Raw genomic sequence first — 20,163 nt, forward strand, 5'->3', positions numbered from 1 at the left:
ATGAAATTTATCAGTGAGGCCATCTTGGTTTTGAAGTTCACAGTTGGGATGTTTTCCCATTTTCTCTAGTCCTGAGATTAAATACAGGGTTTTGTGTATACCAGGCAGGCCCTCTGCCACTGAGCCATACACATAAGCTACAGGAGCTACACATACGATGTTGTATCAATCGGTACAACTCTATTTCCTTATATTCATTTATTATCAAATACTTCATTTAATATTGTGCAAAACACATTGGTTGCTATACTACAGTACATAAGCAAACACTCCCTTTACAAAGCTCATTAAACTTTGTGGAGCCTGAAGGTCTATGTTTATGCCTTTGCAACTTCCCTTCTATTCTGCTCCTCCCAATCCCCTTCAAACAAACTTTAATTCAATATGTGAAAAACCTATTAAAAAAAATTCTCATCAGAAACAGACAGGCTGGGTATTTTCCATTTTATTTATCTGTTGAATCAAATGATCCAGGTTGCATTTCATGTTTGCTGGAAGGAGAGGAGGGCCCTTGATGATTATGTGTACCTACTTGTGTTTGAGTATTATACTCAAGTGATTTCACTTCTAGGCTGGACTCTGGCACCCAGCAGACTTTGTTATTAATAAAAGGTGAGCAGAACAGCCAGAAAGAATACTGGGAAGAAAAGCATTCGTAGCAAGTTGTAAAGGTGACGTGGTCTTTGTGCTTCACCGACAGCCCTTGTCCTGGTTGGCTTCACCGTCCGCTTCCATTGAGTTAGGATGGCATTTCTAGCTCCGTCCCACTTCCCTGGTCCCATCAATCGAAACTGATATGGACTACAAGGGCCAAAGTACACTTCCAGGGCCAGCTGAGGGTCAGTCAAGAAGAGCCAGGGTATGTTAGGCTTGGCTCCTATAAAGGAGCTCAGCTCATCCATGTATGTGATATAATCTGTCTGCAGAGTGTGGCTCTGGCCAAACCTGAGGACAGAAAAGCAAAATGATTGTCATAGTTGTAAACAAAACATTAACTCTGTAATTTCTGGCTCTTGCACACTGCACTCAGTCTGCCAATGTTAGATTCTTAGGATTATTTGAATAAGTTTCAGTGCTGGAGTGTGCAGTAAGATAAATCATATCATCCTTTCAGATGGAGTGTGTCCTCATGTGACTTAAAGAACAGAATGTCACTGGCGATCGAACTTTTCTTTCCCCTTCTTTTTGTTTGTATTTACTTCTAAAGGAATTATTAGCACTAACAGTGTTCACATCTAAGATCTGCCCTCTGACTTGGATTCTGAGGTTAAATAGGGACTGTGGTTCCCTTTCTTTTCTCCTTTAGACCTTTGAGCTGATATCTACCCTGGGACAGTCACTGAATATTATGTTGGAGGCTGGAGAGAAGAAATAAATTTCCTACACAACCATTTACTTATCCAACAGTGATTTGGTGGTTGTTTATACTTTCAACTGATTTTGATAGGTAATTTAAAAGGAATTTTTTAATGAAATAATTAACCTGAAAAACTACATTCAAATCTAGCCATATGAAGGCCTATTTGCTGTACTTGAAAGCATGTATTGAACTTGGAGGTGAATCCTCTTTTTTTCCAGAATATACTAATAGTTGAACTGAACATAAGTTTTAATTCTTGTTTATCAATGGCAAATTTAGATTCTGCTGCTTAATTTCCAACCAGCTAGTTTCTTCCAGAGCAGGTGCTTTTTGGAAAAGACATGGGGTCATTTCTCAGCCTCATCACTATGGACATTTGAGACAGACAGTTCCATGGTTTCAATACTGTGCTTTGTGATACAGGATGGCTTCAGCACCCAGGGGTTCTACTTATAGGAAACTTCTGGCTTCCAATTTTACTTGCAGACCTCAGTTTCACCACTTGTTCCCTGGAGGGCACAATCACTCTCTCACAAGTTGACAGGGGAAGAAAGTGTCTTCCCACCTAGTGTGGATCAGGTATAACCAGAATTTAAAAATAACAAACTGTTGCTGCTGGCAACATTAAAGACCTTATTGATGTTTTTGATGCATAAAGAAAAACTTAGAATTTAATTGAATTAGCAAGTGTAATTGATTACCACTTGAGTTTCTTGCCCATTTTCTCATCAATGTCATCCATCATTTCATTTGTAGATGGCAGGACGCATGTGTCTGGAAAATGTGTGTGGAGAGAAACACCAAGAAAAAAAAGACAACGGAATTAGTCCCTTATAAACCACACAGAATGGAATTCATCATTTATGAAACACATGCCTAAAAAGGTCTTTGAGTGGCTACCTCAATTTAGCTATGTGAAGTTTTTATTTGGGAGTTCATTATAAAAAAGTTCATTATAAAAAAAATCTTATTTAATAAAATGTTTTGTCTTTAAGAAAAACTCTCTTTGGTGTTATTTGACAAATGACAATTCACAAATACAGAGACCTAAGAGATGAGTGCACACATGGGGATAGAGAAGCTGGTCTGTGTGTAAGACTCACAGCAGAGATGTTTGTAGCCCTAAGTTACCCAACCCTCACAGTGTTTATGTAACATCACAAAGGGCCTGGTCCTCAGCATACTTCTGCTGTACCACATGCCATGAAATGGGGTAATCATGTTCATACTTCTTGTCTATATCCTCCTATTAAGATATCCCTCAAGTAATAATCTGGAACAATAGTTGGTACTAAACTCCACAGCAAGGGATGTAGAAAATGAGAGGAGGCAGGCCCAGAATTCCAATGTCAGTGTTCAGCTGGGTGTTTAGTAAGGAATTGGAGAAAAGCTGCAGCTTGTTTTGCAAACATCATCACTTGGGACCGGCTGTAATTTACTTACCTCTGTAACAATGGGAGAAGGCTACTAAGATATTCGAGGTGCATGAACACCACCCAGCCCTGTGAACTTCTGACTCTGTGTGTTGGCACCCCATAGCTAGTATTTGTTGTGCACTTCTCTAGCAGGAGAGGGACCAGATTTTTTTTTGTCTGCTTGATTTAGAGATGTAACCTAAGTAAGGGGTAAGGCAGATCTCCACATGCAGCAGATATTCTATGAATGTTTGTCAAACTAATAAGTGATGCCCTTTGCTTCATATTACTATTTCAGGTTTATGAACTGTATGCAACAATCTCATAAAATTTCAGCCTCTGGACACACTGTCACACTTTTAAGAATAAAAGACAATGGAAGCGTTTTATAGGTGAGCATCCTTATTCAAGATTTGATGATAGAACACTTTGAAATTCTTCATGGTATCTTTGAAACAGAAGTGTTTACATCTACAGTATTTTTTGTTTGTTTGTTTGTTTGTTTGTTTGTTTTTAGGAAGTTTAAACTCATACTACGATTTACATTTTTTCCTCATTTCTACAGTTTCCCCATTATAGGTTTTTCTCAGCAGTATGTTAGGGGAGTTATATGTATGTTGTTTAACTTTTTTAAGACATTGAATAAGAAGATACTTTTCATAATCATGATGATCAATAGTATTGGAACAATTAAATCAGTATATTTAAGTCACTGCCTCTCTTTATGGAATCTATATGTTCCCCACATAAAGTTCTTGTAGTCCCTTGAGACCATGTGGTCTACAGTAGAGAAAGGGAAGGGAAGAAGTCTTTCAACAGTGTGAGAGGCACATGAGGTTGGCACAGAGGTAACATGCCCATGCCCCCTGGCCCCAGCGCCCCAGAAGTATTTGTACCTTATCCCTGCAGCTACCCAGCTGTTTCCTTTATCTCACACGAAACCTTGCAACCTCCTCCCAAACTCATTGTCAGAAGGTCAAGTTCTTGGATCCAGCTTCTGAAGCCCCTCAGGCACTTGTCTCTCTCTTCATTTTTTGCCACTCCCTGCCTTTTATTTTTTTAAAAAAATGTTTCTGGTTCTTCATCCGTTCAGAGTGATTCCTCACATTAGGCTAGGGCCTTATTTATGTTGCTTTAGATGGAATAAATTAAATCAGTATATTTAATTCTCCTCCTCACAACATCCTGAAACTTCTCCTGCTGTAATGTCCTCTACTCATTCCACTCCCATCTATGAGGTCAAGTTGCATGTCTGTCTTGGTCCCAATGGATCCCCAGTACAGTCATCAGCTTATTGCCTTAGTTAATGAAACACAAAGTGACCCACATACTTGTAAACACTTTAGCAGCCCAGCGTGCCTGGAGGTCAGCTGTAGGGATGGCAGCACCCAGGGACTGGACCAGGCCAATCACTGCCATGGTTGGTTTCTCTAGTTGAGGAGGGAAGATGCCTTTGTACAAGGTGACCTCATTATTTCTGCTTTTGATGATGGAGTCATCCAGGAAGGGGTAGGCATAGCCATAGCCTGTGGCAAAGATGACATAGTCAATGGCCTCAAACACGGTCCCATCCTCAAACACAGCGGACGTCTCTGTGAACTTGGTCACCATGGGCTTGATGGACACCATGCCACACAGGATGCGGGCTGGGAGCTCATCATTGAACACGGGCTCTTTCCTGAGGGGGCTGTGTAGATGTGAAAGGCAAACACCATAAGCATGATAGTCATTTCCATGAAATCCCCTCAACATCTCATCCATTGCATCTAGATTTGATCAGTTAAGCACCAACACGAGGGCCCCTACAGGTGCTTCTCAGGCGGAAATTCCTTTCTGGTTTGTGAATATTTCTAAGAATTTATGTCTGAAATTTTCTTATTGTCACTTAAAACTTAAAATTAGATTGTGTGTATTTATGGTCTTTGGAGAGTCACCAAATAGATGAGAATATAAACTAATTCCAGATAGAATAAACTAGTGAATAATACAGATTCTAAAGCTAGACTTCACAGGTTCATTCCCAGCTATAACTCTTATGAACTGGTGTTCCTCTACATTTCTTTCTCTAGGTGAATAAATGGGATAATGGCAGAATTGTCCTCACAGAGATATTATTACTTGATGACTAACAACTAAACAATAGCCAACACCTTCAAGAACATTGCATGTTAACAACTATAGTAGCTCGGAGTTGTATGGCAAAATCAGATTGGTGATGATCCTACCAATCTTAGCACCATGCTTGGTCATCTTACATCAAGTTCTTCGTGTTCACAAGGAAAGAAATCACCATTGATACTGTACTCTGCCAAAATTCTGGCAGTAAAAGTTTTCATGAAATGTATTTCATGTTGATTTAAGTTTCCTTTAGAGATTTTGGAATTCTCTCTAAGTAATTCACATACATAAAACCTCCATGTTTTTTATTTCTGTTTGTATTGGTGTTTAATTTTGTATTTCTACACTGTCATTCCCCTCTCCCTTTGCCTTATAAGGTAGCTAACAAGTAGATCACAGCATACCTGTTTTCTCTCTTTCTTCTCTTCTCAACCAAGGGAGGAATGAAAAGGTGTCAGCTGCAATTTAGGGCCTTGGAACCCTTTCAAGGAGGGAGCTTAGTTCTGAGAAGGAGTGGTTTTCCAAAACAAATTTTTTTCTAAGTGATGAAACCCCTGAGCAATTTGTAGCTACTCTCGTAAGATTAAAAACCATTTTGATCAGATCAAATTTTGGAACTTTTATTATGTGAAACAAAACTCTAAGTATATTAAACATCATTACTGTTTCTTGAGAGTCAGAGCAGTTCTTAAGTATGGCTAGGATAAGTGCCTTGGAAGGAGACTCTAGCTCTGTAAACCTGACATCTGGTATTCTGATTTACAATTTCTCTTCACTTTTCCTTAGTATGTTTCTCTAAACAAATGGAATTTTTGGCTAGCCTAGGCCAGAAGGGAAAATCTCACTGTGAAACATTTCTTATCCATCAAATACTCAACTGTACTGATTTTTCCATCTACAATGATTCCCTAATTAGGGTGTATTGAGCGCTATCTGCAAAAGAAGTAAATAATTGAATCGTACTAATTTTACAGGTCACATCAGTTCTAGTGAGCTCCATTGCTTTACACATTCCTCGCCTCCTGATGGCCTTTCGAAGCACGTAGGACATGGGAGGGAGTGTTCACTCTTGTTCTGAGTCTCCTACCTGACTGACAGTACTTTGGTAGATAGTCCTTAAAAGTACATTAGGTGATCTGAGACCAAGATGAGCACATATTTCTAAGTCTCTATAATTTACAAAGTAAGTTATAAAAGTACATTTGTCTTTCTAATTATTACTATCTTCAGAAGTAGATGTTGTTATTAGTGTCCTCACTTATCTATAAACATGATATATTTAAAAGAAAATCTAGTTCCAGTTTGTTTAGTCCTTTAAGTTCTGGCCAATAGGTTGTAGCTTAATGGATTCTGTTTATCAGGATGATCCGTTTACCTAATCTACCCCTACTTTGCATATCCACATACATTTCTCCACTAATCTCTAGCTTGCACATGATCTGTGGTTTAAACTCTGTCACCTGAGAAATTCTTAATTTAATCCCATTAGATTCAATGAGATAGCTAAAGGAAGAACCAGGTGGAAGTAGAAAACCCAAACCAGTGTGCTCCTAGATTCAATGGAAAAACTGTATTATTTATCATACCCATTTAAAGGCATCAGGCCGTAGTTCTCATGCTTAAACCATGTGTTCATCTTCTTGACATATAACCAGTCAGAGACAAAAGACGGAAGGATATTCCGGAGGAAGGATGCGAATCGGGTAACATATACCATATCCCAAGGATACCCATCATTCCAAACCCGACTCATGACCCAGGAACCGCTTCTGGTGCTGATGATGACCTGGTGGAGAGAGGCAATACAGACCTCAGCATTCTTCTGTGACAAGCAAGGGAACACGACACAGTTCTTTAGAGGCATATCTATATGTTCCCTTCAGTATCCATTTAGGAACACTTTCTAAGAAATGAGTCTAGATGAACATGCCACATTTGCATCTAAGGGGAGGCAAGAGTCCTCTCTCAGGACTCCAAAAGACTGGTGTAGAACTGTTCAAAGACTTATAAGCACAACACTTGGCTTAAGAAGCCTCTATAGCCAACTGTGGTTATTTTAATTTTTATGTGCTCATAGAGTAAGTTGGCCAGTTAGGTAGAGACTAGTCAACTCAGTTAGCTCTAGCAGCACTGGATGGTGGAAGAGGTTGGGCTGAATTGGGGAAATGGTGGCAAATAGGTAGCTGGTATTAAATTGAAGGGATGTCACAGATTTAATGCTGGTCTCTGTCCCTCCTCCCCTTTTCTAGTCTTCCCTGCACATGTGCACAGGACATCTGTTCATTCCAAGCCACGGGAGCCATCTCAACCTGCCAGGTCAATTGTTGGTATGTTATTATCTTTCTGATAACATAGATCTAGTCATATCTATATATCTATATCTATCTATACACACATGTACACACACACATACACACACATACATATATATCCCAACAACCAAAGCTTTCTTTATGTTTACTTAGGAGTTAGCTCACTTAGTATCTGCTTGCTTAAAAACATGCTGAGCTTCTTCAGGATCTACTAGTCGCAGCAACTACTAGTCCTGTGGAAATTTTCCTTGACTTTGCTCAGGTTAAGTCAGAACTCAGTGCCTGGAGGTGTTGCTGCAACACCTAATTCCTCGGGGAGACTCAGCAGTTCCTTGGTAGATGGCTTCTGCACCTGATGCCTCACCCCCACCCACTGATTATTCATTAAGGTCACGATCTAGTCTAACCCATATCTGTAATTTTAGCTTAATAGAGATCTGACACACAATAGTGCCAGGCATTTGCTGAGTCAGTGCTTTCGAATGAGCGAGTGAATGGATGATGGCAAAAGCCAGAGCATGTGGTGCTCCAGAGCTGTAATGGTAAGTAAATCTCTTTTCCTAGGATGTAGGTAGGGTCTTTCACATGTAGGTGGGAAGAAATGTTGTTAAATAAATGAAGATGGTGGCTGACTGAGGACTGAAATGATTAGAATATACAGTTAGGATAAAAATTAAATGTTTATGCACTCACTTCTACACTCACTCAGACATTTGCCTTCATTTTATCAGAGCAAACTCCTTCATAGCAAGGGAGATGCTGTTTTCTCTCTTTGGGCAAATGGCTCACTCAACTTCTCATCATTGAAAGGTCTCATAAAACAGGCAGTAGCCTGGAGACCCAAGCCTCCAGTGCTGACCCAATGGCACATTTCTAGCCTAGTTCTACCTCTTATACCCCGTATGTCACATACCTGTGTAGCCAGACGACTGAGCTCAACAGCAATGTCGGATGCTGAGTTTCCCAGGCCAATCACAAGGACTTTCTTCCCCTGGAAGGCTCCTGGGCCCTTGTAGTCCCGGCTGTGTAGGCACTTGCCTTGAAAGTGCTCTAGACCTAAGTCAAATTTCAAAAATTTGAAGACTCAGTTTTTCACACATTAAAAAAATATTCCCATAATTGAAATGCACTTATCCACTTAGGGAGTGTTGCCAATAAAACCCCCAAATAATTATTTCTGAGGATCTTAAAAATTTTAAAATGTTATGATTTCCATTTTAATAATACACAATAACAACAACAATAAGAGTAATAATTTATTAAATACTACCTAGTGGCTGTTGCATTGGTTAAGTGCTTAGTCTGTTTAACAATTTACTCACAATGACAAATTGCTATGTGTGTTCGCCATGTAAGAAAAGTGCTAACCTTGCAAGCATGGGGACCTATGTTGATCCCAAGAATCCATGTTTTAAAAAAAGAAGAAAAAAGAAATTTGGACAAAGAACGTAAGGGCAATAAGGAGTTTGGTCTGGCCATACACAGCCATAAAACATGCTGCCTATTAGCATTTTAACCTAGTCTTCATGAACTACTATCGCTTTGGCAAAAAAGGAAGGAAGGAAGAAAGGAGACAGGGAGGAATGGAAGAATAATGGAGCAAAGAAAGGAAAAAAATGGGATAGAGGGCAGTAAGATTTGTGTGTATTTATTTTCTTTGATCTTTGTCATTCTTGGATGGCAACTGTTATGGTTAGGTTAGGTTTGTTTCTCTCCTCCTCCTCCTCCTCTTCCTCCTCCTCTTCCTCCTCCTCTTCCTCCTCCTCCTCCTCCTCCTCCTCCTCCTCCTTCTTTTGTGAACTTAATTCCAGCTAGGATCATATGGGAAGAGTGAGTTTCAGTTGAAAAAAAAATGCCTCCACCAGATTGGACTGTAGGCAAGCTCGTGGAACATCTTCTTGATTAATGATTGATGTGCAAGGGCCCAGCCCACAATTGGCAGGGAAACCTCAAGGCAAGTGGTTCACAGTTGTATAGAAAAAGCAAGCTGAGTGAGCTATGGGGAACAAGCCAATAAACAGTATTCCTCCATGTTTTAGTCCCCGCCTCCAGGTTCCTGCCTTGAGTTTCTGCCTTCATCTCACGCCACAGAGGAGTATAAACTGTATACTGAAGTAAACCATTTACTTCTTGAGATGGTTTTGGTCAATGGTTTATCATAGCAATAGAAAATTGAACTAAGTCAGCAACTGAATGTGCTGCTGCTGCTGCTGCTACAACCACAACCACAAACACTACAACAATTACTACTCACACACACACACACACACACATGCACACAATACACATTCATGTACATACATTATTTCATGTACTCACAACACTGAGATTCTTAAAATTCACTTGTAAATTGTAAATGAAGATGGAATAAGAATTGTACTTTATTTGTCTGGCAGAATCCCACATTTTTGGATATGAGTGTTCAGAGACCCTATGTGTGTTAGGACTTATGTTTGCATGACCCAGTGACATAAGAACTGTGTAAAGTCTTTGAACTTCAGGGATTAGGGAATAAGTTATTGTATTTTTTATATCATCATACATAAACATATTTACTTTTGGCTTTTCTGGTAATTCAAACATAATTATTGTGCAAAGATATGCTTCAACACTAGGTATTTGCCCATACATCCCCCTATTATTATATATTTTAAGCTTACCGGGAAAAGAGTCAGTTGGCATGTTGGGGTACACATGATGTCCTGAACAGATCATCACAGCATCAAAGAGCACAGATTCTTGCTTGCCTTCCTTTTCAGTAACAACTACCCACTGGCCAGTGGTCAAGAAGCTAGAACATTTCTTTATACTGGAAACCAGGGTCTGGAAAAAATGAGAAAAATAAAAGAATTCCTTCTATTTGTGGAATTCTTCCTTTCTGTCTTGCAGTATTTTCCTATGGAGGAAATAATGATATAAGATGACACAGTCATGAAAAATATATAAAAAGGCACCAATATGAGGGTCAGAGTACATCCTCAGGGAATCTTCAAGTCTTGCACAGAAAACTACTCCTGAGAGTTGACTTAGTGTTGAACATCTGGTAAGTTGATGTGGAATAAATAATGCTTGGGCATTTTTATGAGTATAGCAAATTTATGTCATTTGTTTATGTCTGCTCTAAAGTGACCCTGCTTTCTCCTCCTCTGACCTTATCTTCTACCCACTCAGTAAATACTGGAATTAAGGGTGGTTTTAAGCTGATTGATACAGCGGTGGAAATAGAAGTGAGGTCTTCTATAAGAGTACTGGGCCATCCCTTCAGCCCCTACCTACTTCCCTCTCTCCTTCCCTCCATCCCTCCCTCCTTTTCTCCCCTTCCTTTCTTCCTTCCTTCCTTCCTTCCTTCCTTCCTTCCTTCCTTCCTTCCTTCCTTCCTTCCTTCCTTCCTCCCTCCCTCTCCCTCCCTCCTTCCCCATTCTTTCCATGTAACAATAGCATGATATAAGCATGTATCAGGAGCTTGATTAATGTTGGTAGGTATTACTGCCATAAATCAAGCCAATCTATGGCATTTGTAGTTCCACAAATGAATGAATGGAATGAGTAGATAAATGTAATAAAAGAACATCTGAGGCAACTCCATTGTGAGTCCTCTCCAGCTTCAGGAAGCTGTTTCTGTGCTTCCCAATAAATCTTGCTCATTTTCCCATTAAAAAGTTTCAAAAATGTTAGCTGGAAAATGCAATTTTAACTATATATTTGAAACTACTTGAAGGAAATTACAGTCTCAAGTCATAATTTTATTGAATGTTTCCTTCATTATGTGCATGCGTGAACCTTTTATTTAATACTAATTAAGACAAGGTTATCAAATATAGAACATTACTGCCAGTTACAGAAGTAATGACTGTACTTCATAAAACTTCTAAGACTCCTTAAGAAGCAAAGTAATGGCTTAAGTGGGTGAAGGACAGGGGTCATGTAAGATGCTTTTCATAATGTCTTAATTTCTAACTGTAGTGAGAATTTTAGTTTCTTAAAAAACCCAGTTATGTTATGTGCATATGTTTTTGTTTTATTCCCAGGTGTGGGATGGGGACGTGGGGCTGCTTCTGATGGTCTACAGCTGCTATCTATGATTGGCTTGTGTTCTAGGACGGGGTGTGATTTTTTGCCAGCTGGAGATAGTTTACGAGGACAGACAGTGTATAAATGTGAGATCCCCGAGAGGGCCTGGGGAGGCTGCTATTTCCCTGGCTGCTTCCCTCGCTGACCCTGGCTGTTGTTGTTGCAGTTTGTCAAGAGGTCATAAGCAAAGAGAGGGGAGAGTAAATTGGATATCCTGACCAAGAAGACTGGGCTTGCCCCAAGGAACTCAGTGCTCCTAATCATCAGGAAGTAGACGAAGGAGATCTACCTCCCCTTCCCCTCCAAGCTTCTGTCCCACCTACCTAGTGTTGTAGGGCAGGAGGGATTGGGGTGGATAAGGGAGGTCAAGCTATAAGGACCCAATACAGTAGACCACAAAGTATGCCAAGATCTAACAAATGCTACCTTTACTTGGACAATGTATAACTCATAGATATTGAACTCACAGGAGTCTAAATATAGACTAGAGAACTTCGGATTATTTTCCAAGCTTGAGACAAGGAGGGTGGGAATTTGGCTGTGATAGGTTATCTGTCTCCAGCATCTTCTAAAACAGTGGTTCTCAACCCCCTCCGGGGGAATCACATATCAGACATCCTGCAAGTCAGATATTTACATTATAATTCATACCAGTAGCAAAATTACAGCCATGAAGTAGCAGCAAACATACTTTCATGACTGGGGATCACCACAACATGAGGAACTATATTAAAGGGTTACAGCATTGGGAAGGTTGAGAACCAATGGACCTAAGAACCTTAGCATCTAATGTATTTAAAAGATTTCAGAGAATTGCAGGGGGTGGTGCTGTGAGTGATAAATGCTTTATAGTCTAACAGAACTACTGACTGGTGAGGCTCAAAACTCTTGGTACACCCTGCTCGGCGTTCTGTCCTTCCATCTTCTCTGACACTCATATAGAATACTAGTGGTTCTGGGTGCAGTTCTTACCTCAAACTGTATGTATCTCAGAAGGCCCTTCTTCTGAGCGAACGATGTGATGTATTCCTGGAGTTTGCTGTGGTGCATGTAGTTCGGGAAATCATCGGGATAGGGGAAGTCTGGAAAGCACATCATTTCTTTGGAAGAGTTGGTGAAGACCGACTGGTAAATGCTCGCCCTTCCTTCCTCTGCGTGGCTCTAGGAAGAATAACAAAACTGTAAAAACAAGCCAAGAGTGGTGCTCTTTTCTGAGAATATTCAAATCTTGGTTGATCAAAACTCTTTTAATACTTTTAATATTCAAAATTAAGGGTTCTTATTTACTACTTTTCTTCAATGGCATCTCATTGGGTATACTAAGCATAATATTCCTCATGACAACTAGTAGATAGCCAACACAAAAAACTCAATGTTTTTTTTTTTTTTTTTTTTGTAGACGAATCAATCCGTCTGTCTGTCTGTCTCCCTACCTTCCTTTCTGGTCTTTTGCCTGTATTATGGTTTCTAATTTTGTGTTTTTATGCATTTTGTTTGTGTTTATGTGTTTGCTTCTTTTTTTAACCTGATATTTTTTGCCAGTTTTTTTTTTAAGGAGAAAGAAAGAACAAAAGAACAAAAGAAAGAAAGCAAGGAAGGAAGAAAGAAAGATAGAAAGAGGTTGCAAAGGATTTGAGAGGAGTTAGGGGGAAGGAAATCATAATCAGAATGTACTTTCTGATTTTTTTCAATAAAAATGTATGAAAAGCATAGTTCTTTTTTTCAGATATGGAATAGGGAGCCCTTTACATAGGACTGCATAGAACTGATCCATTTTTACAGTAACCATCCTCACCCAGTTAATCTATTGTTAGCTCTTCTGTAGTCTCTCAGCATTCTCCTTTTTTTCTTGTGTTGTCACTGGTTCGGATATCATGCTCACCTTAAAAAGCCAAAAAGGATTTGAAAGTCCAAGTGTGGCTTTTCTCTCACATGGCTCCTACATGGATGTCAGCACCCTTTCCACTGGGGACAAAGCTCATGCTTTTATCCAAAGTGGTTTACCCACTTTGATACAATCTGGATCACCAGAAATCCCCACCCCCCAGCTGGAGAATTCAGTTCATTTCCAAAATCGTGGATTCCTGCCTTGGTGCATGGTCTGAGAATTTGCATTTCTAAGAATTTGCAGAGGGATCTAGTGTGGCTGATTTCAGTTTGGGAAACTCTGCTCTGCTGTAAATGAACTATGTGCTTGAGGGGTCTTTAACTCATCAACTGTGGGGGATTCACTCTACACCCACACTACACAAACACACATCACACATACAAGCTCTGTACACATCCACAAACATACCACACACATATCACACACACATCCACACATCCACACACACATCCATACATACATATCATACACACACCATACACACTTCCACACACATACCACACACACACACTAATACATATACCCCCACACACACACTCACACACAAACATACCACACATCACTCACTCACCGACCCCCAAACCCCCACCCAGGAAAACCACAGGACTTAGAACATGTGTCACTTCTTGGCATTCAATTTTAAAGCCACTGTGTAACTGAAAAGTGGCTTTCTTGGTGAGAAGCAGTCGGAAGCTAAATTGAAAATAAACATTTCCTCTCTTGTGTGGACAGGATAAAAGTGTGCACAGGATGCTGCCTTGAAAATAGATTTCAAAGCTGGCAGCCTGTATGTTCCCGAGGCTTGAAGGAAGGAACTCTTATGTAACAAGGAGAGGGACACAGTGTCATGTTGCTGGATTTAAGATACCCACCTCTCTCTCTCTCTCTCCCTGGCTAGCCTCTGGAAGACAAAGATGGAAAGATCTAGAAAGAATCTTGAGGTCTGTATCTCTGGGAGGGAAGTTCAGCCTGAGGCCTCAGTGTCTCCTTTCAAGTTGAGAACGTTCCTTTTCTTTACCCATGGTTGCCACAGTTCTCATAAATTTAGAGGTTCAACATTTTTAAAATTTTTTCAAAAGACTTGCTTGTAAATATTTGTGGAGGTCAGAGAAAGGGTGAAGGTTCCTGTCTGACAGGCTCTGGGGTCCAAGCCCCTGCTGTTCACTCAGAGTGCTTCCAGCTGTGAGGTGAGGGGGGAAGGAGATTTCTCAGTTGCCCATTGAGTGGAGGGAGGGCTTAGTGGTGGACCAGGGCCTGCTTAAAAATTTAAGACTCTGCTCTGGAAAGAGGTGATATGGCCTGGGATTATTTTCAGATTGAATAAATCCATGTGTTCTCCCACGCCCACCTCTTGATTCTAGCTAACTCAAACATGAAAACTTGGAATTGTCTTCAGGCTGTTCTTCAGATAAAGGGAAATATGTAACAACAGACAGCTGCTTCCAAAAGCATGCCGTTTCATTATTTCAATATGGGAGGTGGTTTGAACCTGTCAGGAGGGAATTAGGCTCCAATGCTGCCTCAGCGTGAGGGATCATGTCCTAGAACTAGGGACCAAGGGCCGTGGGTGCATTATCAACACATTGCTGTTCTATCTAGAGCTTCAACTTCTCTCCTCTTTTGTTTTAGATCCTAAGTGTCTTAAGGACAAGGCCAGAGGCACATTCCAGAATGTAATTTGTGTTTCTATTAGTCTGCCTTTATTGCCTCTCGTATTTCATCTTTGCTTATCTTGAATGTCTGTTGGTGTAAATCAATTCTTCAACTCCAGTTCCAAAATTGCTCCCTAAACTTGCTTTCTCTTTCTTCCTATCACCAACTGTCTGTCACCCTTGAATCCACAACTTCTGTTGTCCTTATTGCCCTCAGTATATAGTTGCTTACATCATAGTTATTTTAATTTCTATGGCCACTGGTAGAGAATGTCCTCACACTATTGTATGTGTTCTAACAGGGCCCCAGTCCTTAGTAGGTCCCAAGACCTCAGCGAAACTGACTCCATGATGGAAGAACCATTCAGATTGTAAAACTTAGCAAGTAGACAGCACCATCTCTCAAAACTAAAACAAAGACCAAATCCACTGAAATTCATATAGATCTGGAAACATCTCAAAATGTCCTAACCTTGTATTTTAGCTTCTGTAGTTCTGCTTCTATCTAACTGTTTTTTTTTTTTTTTTTTTTTTTTTTTTGTTATCTGAGGTGTGTCAACCCAAAACATGGTTTTGTGCTTAAAAGCTCGTCCTGAGAAAGGCTTAGGGCTACACTGGCATCTCAAACTCCCAGTGTAGCCAAAGGCTGGCTGGCTGACATTCTATTGCCTTAAACCCATGTCCGAGCAGTCTTCTCTGGTGAATACCCTACCAACAGTATGGGCAGTGCTAATGGCTTAGTAGGTTACTTTTCTAAAAAGGCATGAACTGGGAACGGGATATAGGGGTGCTGGAGGAGGGAAATGGGAAGTAGATATGACCATATTTTGTTATATACAAGTATGGACGTCTTAAAAATAAAGAAAAAATTAAAACACTGGTTTCCTAGTGTACTTATTAGTTGGCATTACGTCTAACGCAGTACTCTGTACATGCAGGAAGTGTCTGTTGAATAGATGAGTGCATGAGTGAGTGAAAAAATGAGATCAGATTATTCTGACCTTATTATTATTATTTCTTTTTTCAGCCAAAATGATGCTAATCTACTGCTTGCTTGTTGAGAAAAATTGCATTGCTGTGTATGACCATGTTACCAAACTTGGGGCTATAATTTGTACCCTCAAAAGTCAAGTTCAGCCACCTGATCTCAAGAAGCCAATTGAAACAGTCAAATTCACAGTAAAAGGCAGAAAGAGAAGATTTAGTCAATGTGGCCATTGGGAAGAAGGACAATGAGAGCCAGCGACTTCCTCCAGTCCATCTTACAAGTCCTGAAGGGAGATTAAAGTTTAAATAGAGGACCAGGGATATGCAAATCTAAACAGTCCAGGAGAAAGTGGGGTCCTGCCCACCAATGACCCATCATTGTCTGGGCCTCAGTTTCATCATGTAAGGGGCCTAGCAAGTGTTAGAAGCAGTCGGTACTATTAATTCTCTTTTTAGAGAGACAAAATCTTCCAGTATTTTCCTTCTTGAAGCATGAGATTTCTGGGAGAAACTTCCATTTTGGATGTCTATTGTCTATAGTCCTATAGACTGAGGATACAAATTTCTCTATAGAACATCTTCATCTTCACCAGGCCAGATGTAGCTGTACCACCCTGATTGCACCAAAGTTCAAGGGTCAATCCTGGTTAGTACTTAGATGGGAGAAATTTCTTATCATCAAATTAACCAAATCTTTTGAGGACGTGATGTCCTGTCTGAGTGTGTGAAACTCAAAGCTCACTCACATTTAGTCTGCTAGTCTTTAAATCCCGTTTGGTTTCCATTTCTTAGAAAATGCACACAGTGAAAAGTTCAGAGTGATCAGGTTTCTGTCTTCCGCCACACCTTCCACCCAGCAGGGACACACAAGATGAAATCTTATATAACACAATTTTCCAAAATTCCTGTCTGAGCACACATCATGCAAAAGCAACTTTTCTTAGAAAAGATAGAAGGATTGGGGATGAGTGGAAGAAGCTAAAGTTTCAAGTATTTGAATGTGTTACCCCCCTCCCCTTGGGGTGTTCTGGATAGAATTTTGCTTATATACATAACCTGAGGGAAAAGAGACATTCTATCTGGTGGATAACCAGAGTCTATCACATTTTGCTTCCTTACATAAACTTCCTGAGGAGGTGATGATGGCTAATGGCGCAGATTCTTTCTTGGATGCAGAAGACCCAGTACCTCCTGTGGACCTTTTGTGGATTGCTGATTATTTTTATGATGCTGGTATTGGCTCACTGCCAGGACATCTACATGATACTGGGCACCATTCACAGTCCATGAAGCGAACAGTACTCTGGAACTGCATTATATAAAGATCTACTTCCTTTGAGGACATCTTGCAGGATTTTCTCCTGACTTATGAAGATTTCAGTAGCTTTTATCCACTGAGTTGACAAGAATCAAAGGCTATCTTATTAACAGCTTTTAGTTTGAGATACTTAGGGCTGCATCCTTTATAAATATCTACAGTATTGAGTTATTACCCATAGTCTCCTAGTGAGTTCTGGGGTAGCTACTTATAATCAAACATGATAAAAATTTCTTCAGGATAGAATAAAAGTGGGAGTTAGCCATAGGACAAGTTGGCTTATGTTTTTGATTTCACCGTTACTTGACTGTCACAGTTTGTGTCCCAAAAAGCCAGGTTTTGTTTATTCATCCTCAGTAAGTCACTTAGGACAGTCAAATTAATAGCAAAAATCATAAAAGGAGAATTTATTTAATGTAACCATTGGGAAAATGAACTAAGAGATCCAGTTTCCCCTCCACTCCAGTTCATCTCCAGGGTCCTAAAATGAGAGTGATGTTTAAATAGAGGCCTGAGGACACACACATTTAAGGAGTCCAGGTCAAGGCATGGTCCCACCCACCACTGACATCATTTCTGTAAGGCTGTAAATCTCTTTCTTCTAGAGAAGAGCTTTCTCCCTGAATGGCCAAGGCATTTCTCCTCTTAATCCTGCAGAAATCTCAGTTCGTTGAGGTTCACTGTTTTAATAGTTTGATAAATAAAGTGCCTTTTAGAATATACCCAGTTTCTCCAGACTGGTTTTATCATGGTCAGACTACTCTCATCATTATCTCATGAAAGGTTTTGCTACCAAATGAGTTCTTGCTCATTTGATATCAAGGGATTGTAGACTTAAGTTATGACACCCTTCATCAGTAGACTAGAAGCCACTAGTATGCAATGATTATGTCATCCTACTTGCTAGCAAAAACCAGACACATTCAATGTTCATGTAGCATTCAACTCTTATTGATGAGGTTGTAGACAGTTATATTATGATTTAATTTAAGCTGGTAATACTTGTCTGGGGAAATATAAAGAAAATGGAATTCTTTAAAAACTCATTTCTAGAGTTGAAGATAAAATCCATGACTATATATTTCATTTAATGGGACCAAAAAACTACAGAAAAATCTCGTGAGATGAATACAGAGCCATCCTAAATTAGTACTAAATTCCCTATCAGGATTTTTTTTTCAGGTGGGCAAAAACTGAGATCAAGATAGAAGATGATGGTTATTAGACGAGTGTCACAGATATATTATCTTTGATCCAAAAAATAAATACTACTTACATGGAATCACATTGGAAAATTCAAGACAGGAAAGCTGGAAGTGCTCCCAAAACTGGCTTTGGAAACTTAAATATTATATTTATAACAAACATTGCATGACTATAGTGTTTCTTAAAACTTGATAGCAAAGATTATAATTTTTCTGTTCAGATTTAGAATTGACAATCTAATAACCACACATTGTTATTAGATGATTTATAATAACTTATAACTGCCCAGAGAGACAAAGTTAGTCATTAAATTATATCCTTTTTCATTGCAAGGCACGTGAGAGGCAACCTAATTTCCAATCTCTCTATTTGACAGATGAGTTCTTGAGCTCGAGTGTGGTAGTCAGCTGCCTGAGCTCTATCTGCCTAGAAAACCTGAGTTGGAAACTGAGCTCAGAATTCAATTCTAGTTCAGGCATTTTAAAATGGTTTTGTTGGTATTTAAGGGGAATAAATGACCGAGTCTCTGCAAGCATCCTTGCAAGAAGGTGGCTACGTATTATTTTTAGCTGATTACTGACATTAGCTCTCCATCAGCTTGGAGAATAGGACTCCACCAGACAGGTCATGGATGGGCTAGAGACTAGGACCACATCACAAACTTATTGGCTTTCTTTGAGGACATCCTTTAAGGTTCACTACGTTCAGCTCTGTTGGTATGAAGTAGCTTTGAGTTAACCAATATTGTGTGTTAGTAATATTAATAAAATGATAGTGTGAAAGGAGAAATAAGACTTACCTTTCCGTACCTGGGGCTTTTGCAATATGGCTTTCAGGTGCGAAAGAGAATCGATCTGGTGTGATTTGCAATAGAAACCGTCTTTCTACCTCTCCTGTCCTAGAGATGTACCACTTACCGAGAATTTCCATAGGCCTCCAACATCGTTGCTCCTTTCAAAGCAGATGGGGTCCAGCCCTTCCTCCAGACAACACCGTATTGCAGCTAAGCCACTTACTCCAGCTCCCACGATGGCCACTTTCTTGCCCATGATAGATGGTATGAAAAAAGTCTTCCAAAGAATGTCCTTTGATGCTTAGGGTTTTTCAGTTGAAATTATTAACTGAGTTTTATGTGTCAGGATCCTCACCTAAACACAAGACACAAGTACACATTAACAGTTTGTGTTTATTATGTACAACTCTGGCATAATAAGACACTAAACTTGACCTTCTCTGATTACTCCATTTTCTAAGAAATTGTCGGGGACCACCATGGCAGGCAGCACCCTGAAGATCACCGGATGAATGCTCAAAATTTCAAAAGCTCCTCCTACGTGGACCCCCTGGCATCAGATCTCTTCTGTGAACACCGAATACCTGATGCTCAGGGACTTTACCTCGTGACTACCCACCTTTGTTCCCCTTTCCAGAGAACCAGCAGTTCTCCAAATGTAGAAGAGAATGGCTTTTAATGTCTTTTGATGTAAAAATGGAGAAAGGGGGTGGGGCTATTTTTCTTAAAGCAAAAATTTCCCTTTCCTTTGTACTTTTCATGGTGTCGAGCTCCGCTAAAACCTGGAAGAGAAGGATTGCATGTGGTGGGAATAAGAGAAGGACAAGAGGGCATGAAGGAACAAGTAAGAAAGGGGTGGAGGAAGGACCTGAATGGGGGCCCTGGCCTTTGGCTCTGAAAAAATTCAATGGTGACTGATACGGTCACTGGGTAAAGTGAAACTCTGGGAGATTAAATGACCAATAATTCTTTCCTTTGTTCTTGCTTTGAAATTACAGAAAATGTAAACAAAACCTAACCACCTGGACTATAAGAAAAGAGTT

The 20,163-nt window shown here is 39.9% G+C and overlaps 1 protein-coding gene and 1 long non-coding RNA gene across 2 annotated transcripts in view; one reads left to right on the forward strand and one right to left on the reverse strand.

Annotated features, from left to right (window-relative positions):
- LOC115064047 overlaps nt 1-2,284 on the forward strand; it is a 48,778-nt gene extending 46,494 nt beyond the window's left edge. Inside the window, exon 3 of the long non-coding RNA XR_003843905.1 lies at nt 2,117-2,284. This is a non-coding gene — a long non-coding RNA (uncharacterized LOC115064047). The remainder of the gene's footprint in view (nt 1-2,116) is intronic.
- Nucleotides 431-19,475, reverse strand: LOC110322212 (putative dimethylaniline monooxygenase [N-oxide-forming] 6). The gene is made up of 8 exons (XM_021198788.1): nt 19,245-19,475; nt 12,249-12,437; nt 9,866-10,028; nt 8,119-8,261; nt 6,480-6,679; nt 4,107-4,462; nt 2,062-2,134; nt 431-945 (listed from the first exon to the last, which is right to left on the reverse strand). Exons 1-8 carry the CDS (start codon nt 19,374-19,376, stop codon nt 603-605), a joined length of 1,599 nt encoding a protein of 532 aa, XP_021054447.1. The 5' UTR covers nt 19,377-19,475; the 3' UTR covers nt 431-602.
- Between the last annotated feature and the right edge of the window lie 688 nt (nt 19,476-20,163).

The sequence above is a fragment of the Mus pahari genome, chromosome 5 (genome assembly GCF_900095145.1).
Source record: "Mus pahari chromosome 5, PAHARI_EIJ_v1.1, whole genome shotgun sequence".
Taxonomy (NCBI): Eukaryota; Metazoa; Chordata; class Mammalia; order Rodentia; family Muridae; genus Mus; species Mus pahari.

Coding starts and splice junctions, on each gene's coding strand:
- LOC110322212 (XM_021198788.1), bottom strand. CDS start 19,376: ATGGGCAAGAAAGTGGCCATCGTGGGAGCTGGAGTAAGTGGCTTAGCT. Junction 2,135..4,106: donor GGCTGCTAAAGTGTTTACAA/GTATGTGGGTCA, acceptor CACATTTTCCAG/ACACATGCGTCCTGCCATCT. Junction 946..2,061: donor ATGGGCAAGAAACTCAAGTG/GTAATCAATTAC, acceptor TTCTGTCCTCAG/GTTTGGCCAGAGCCACACTC.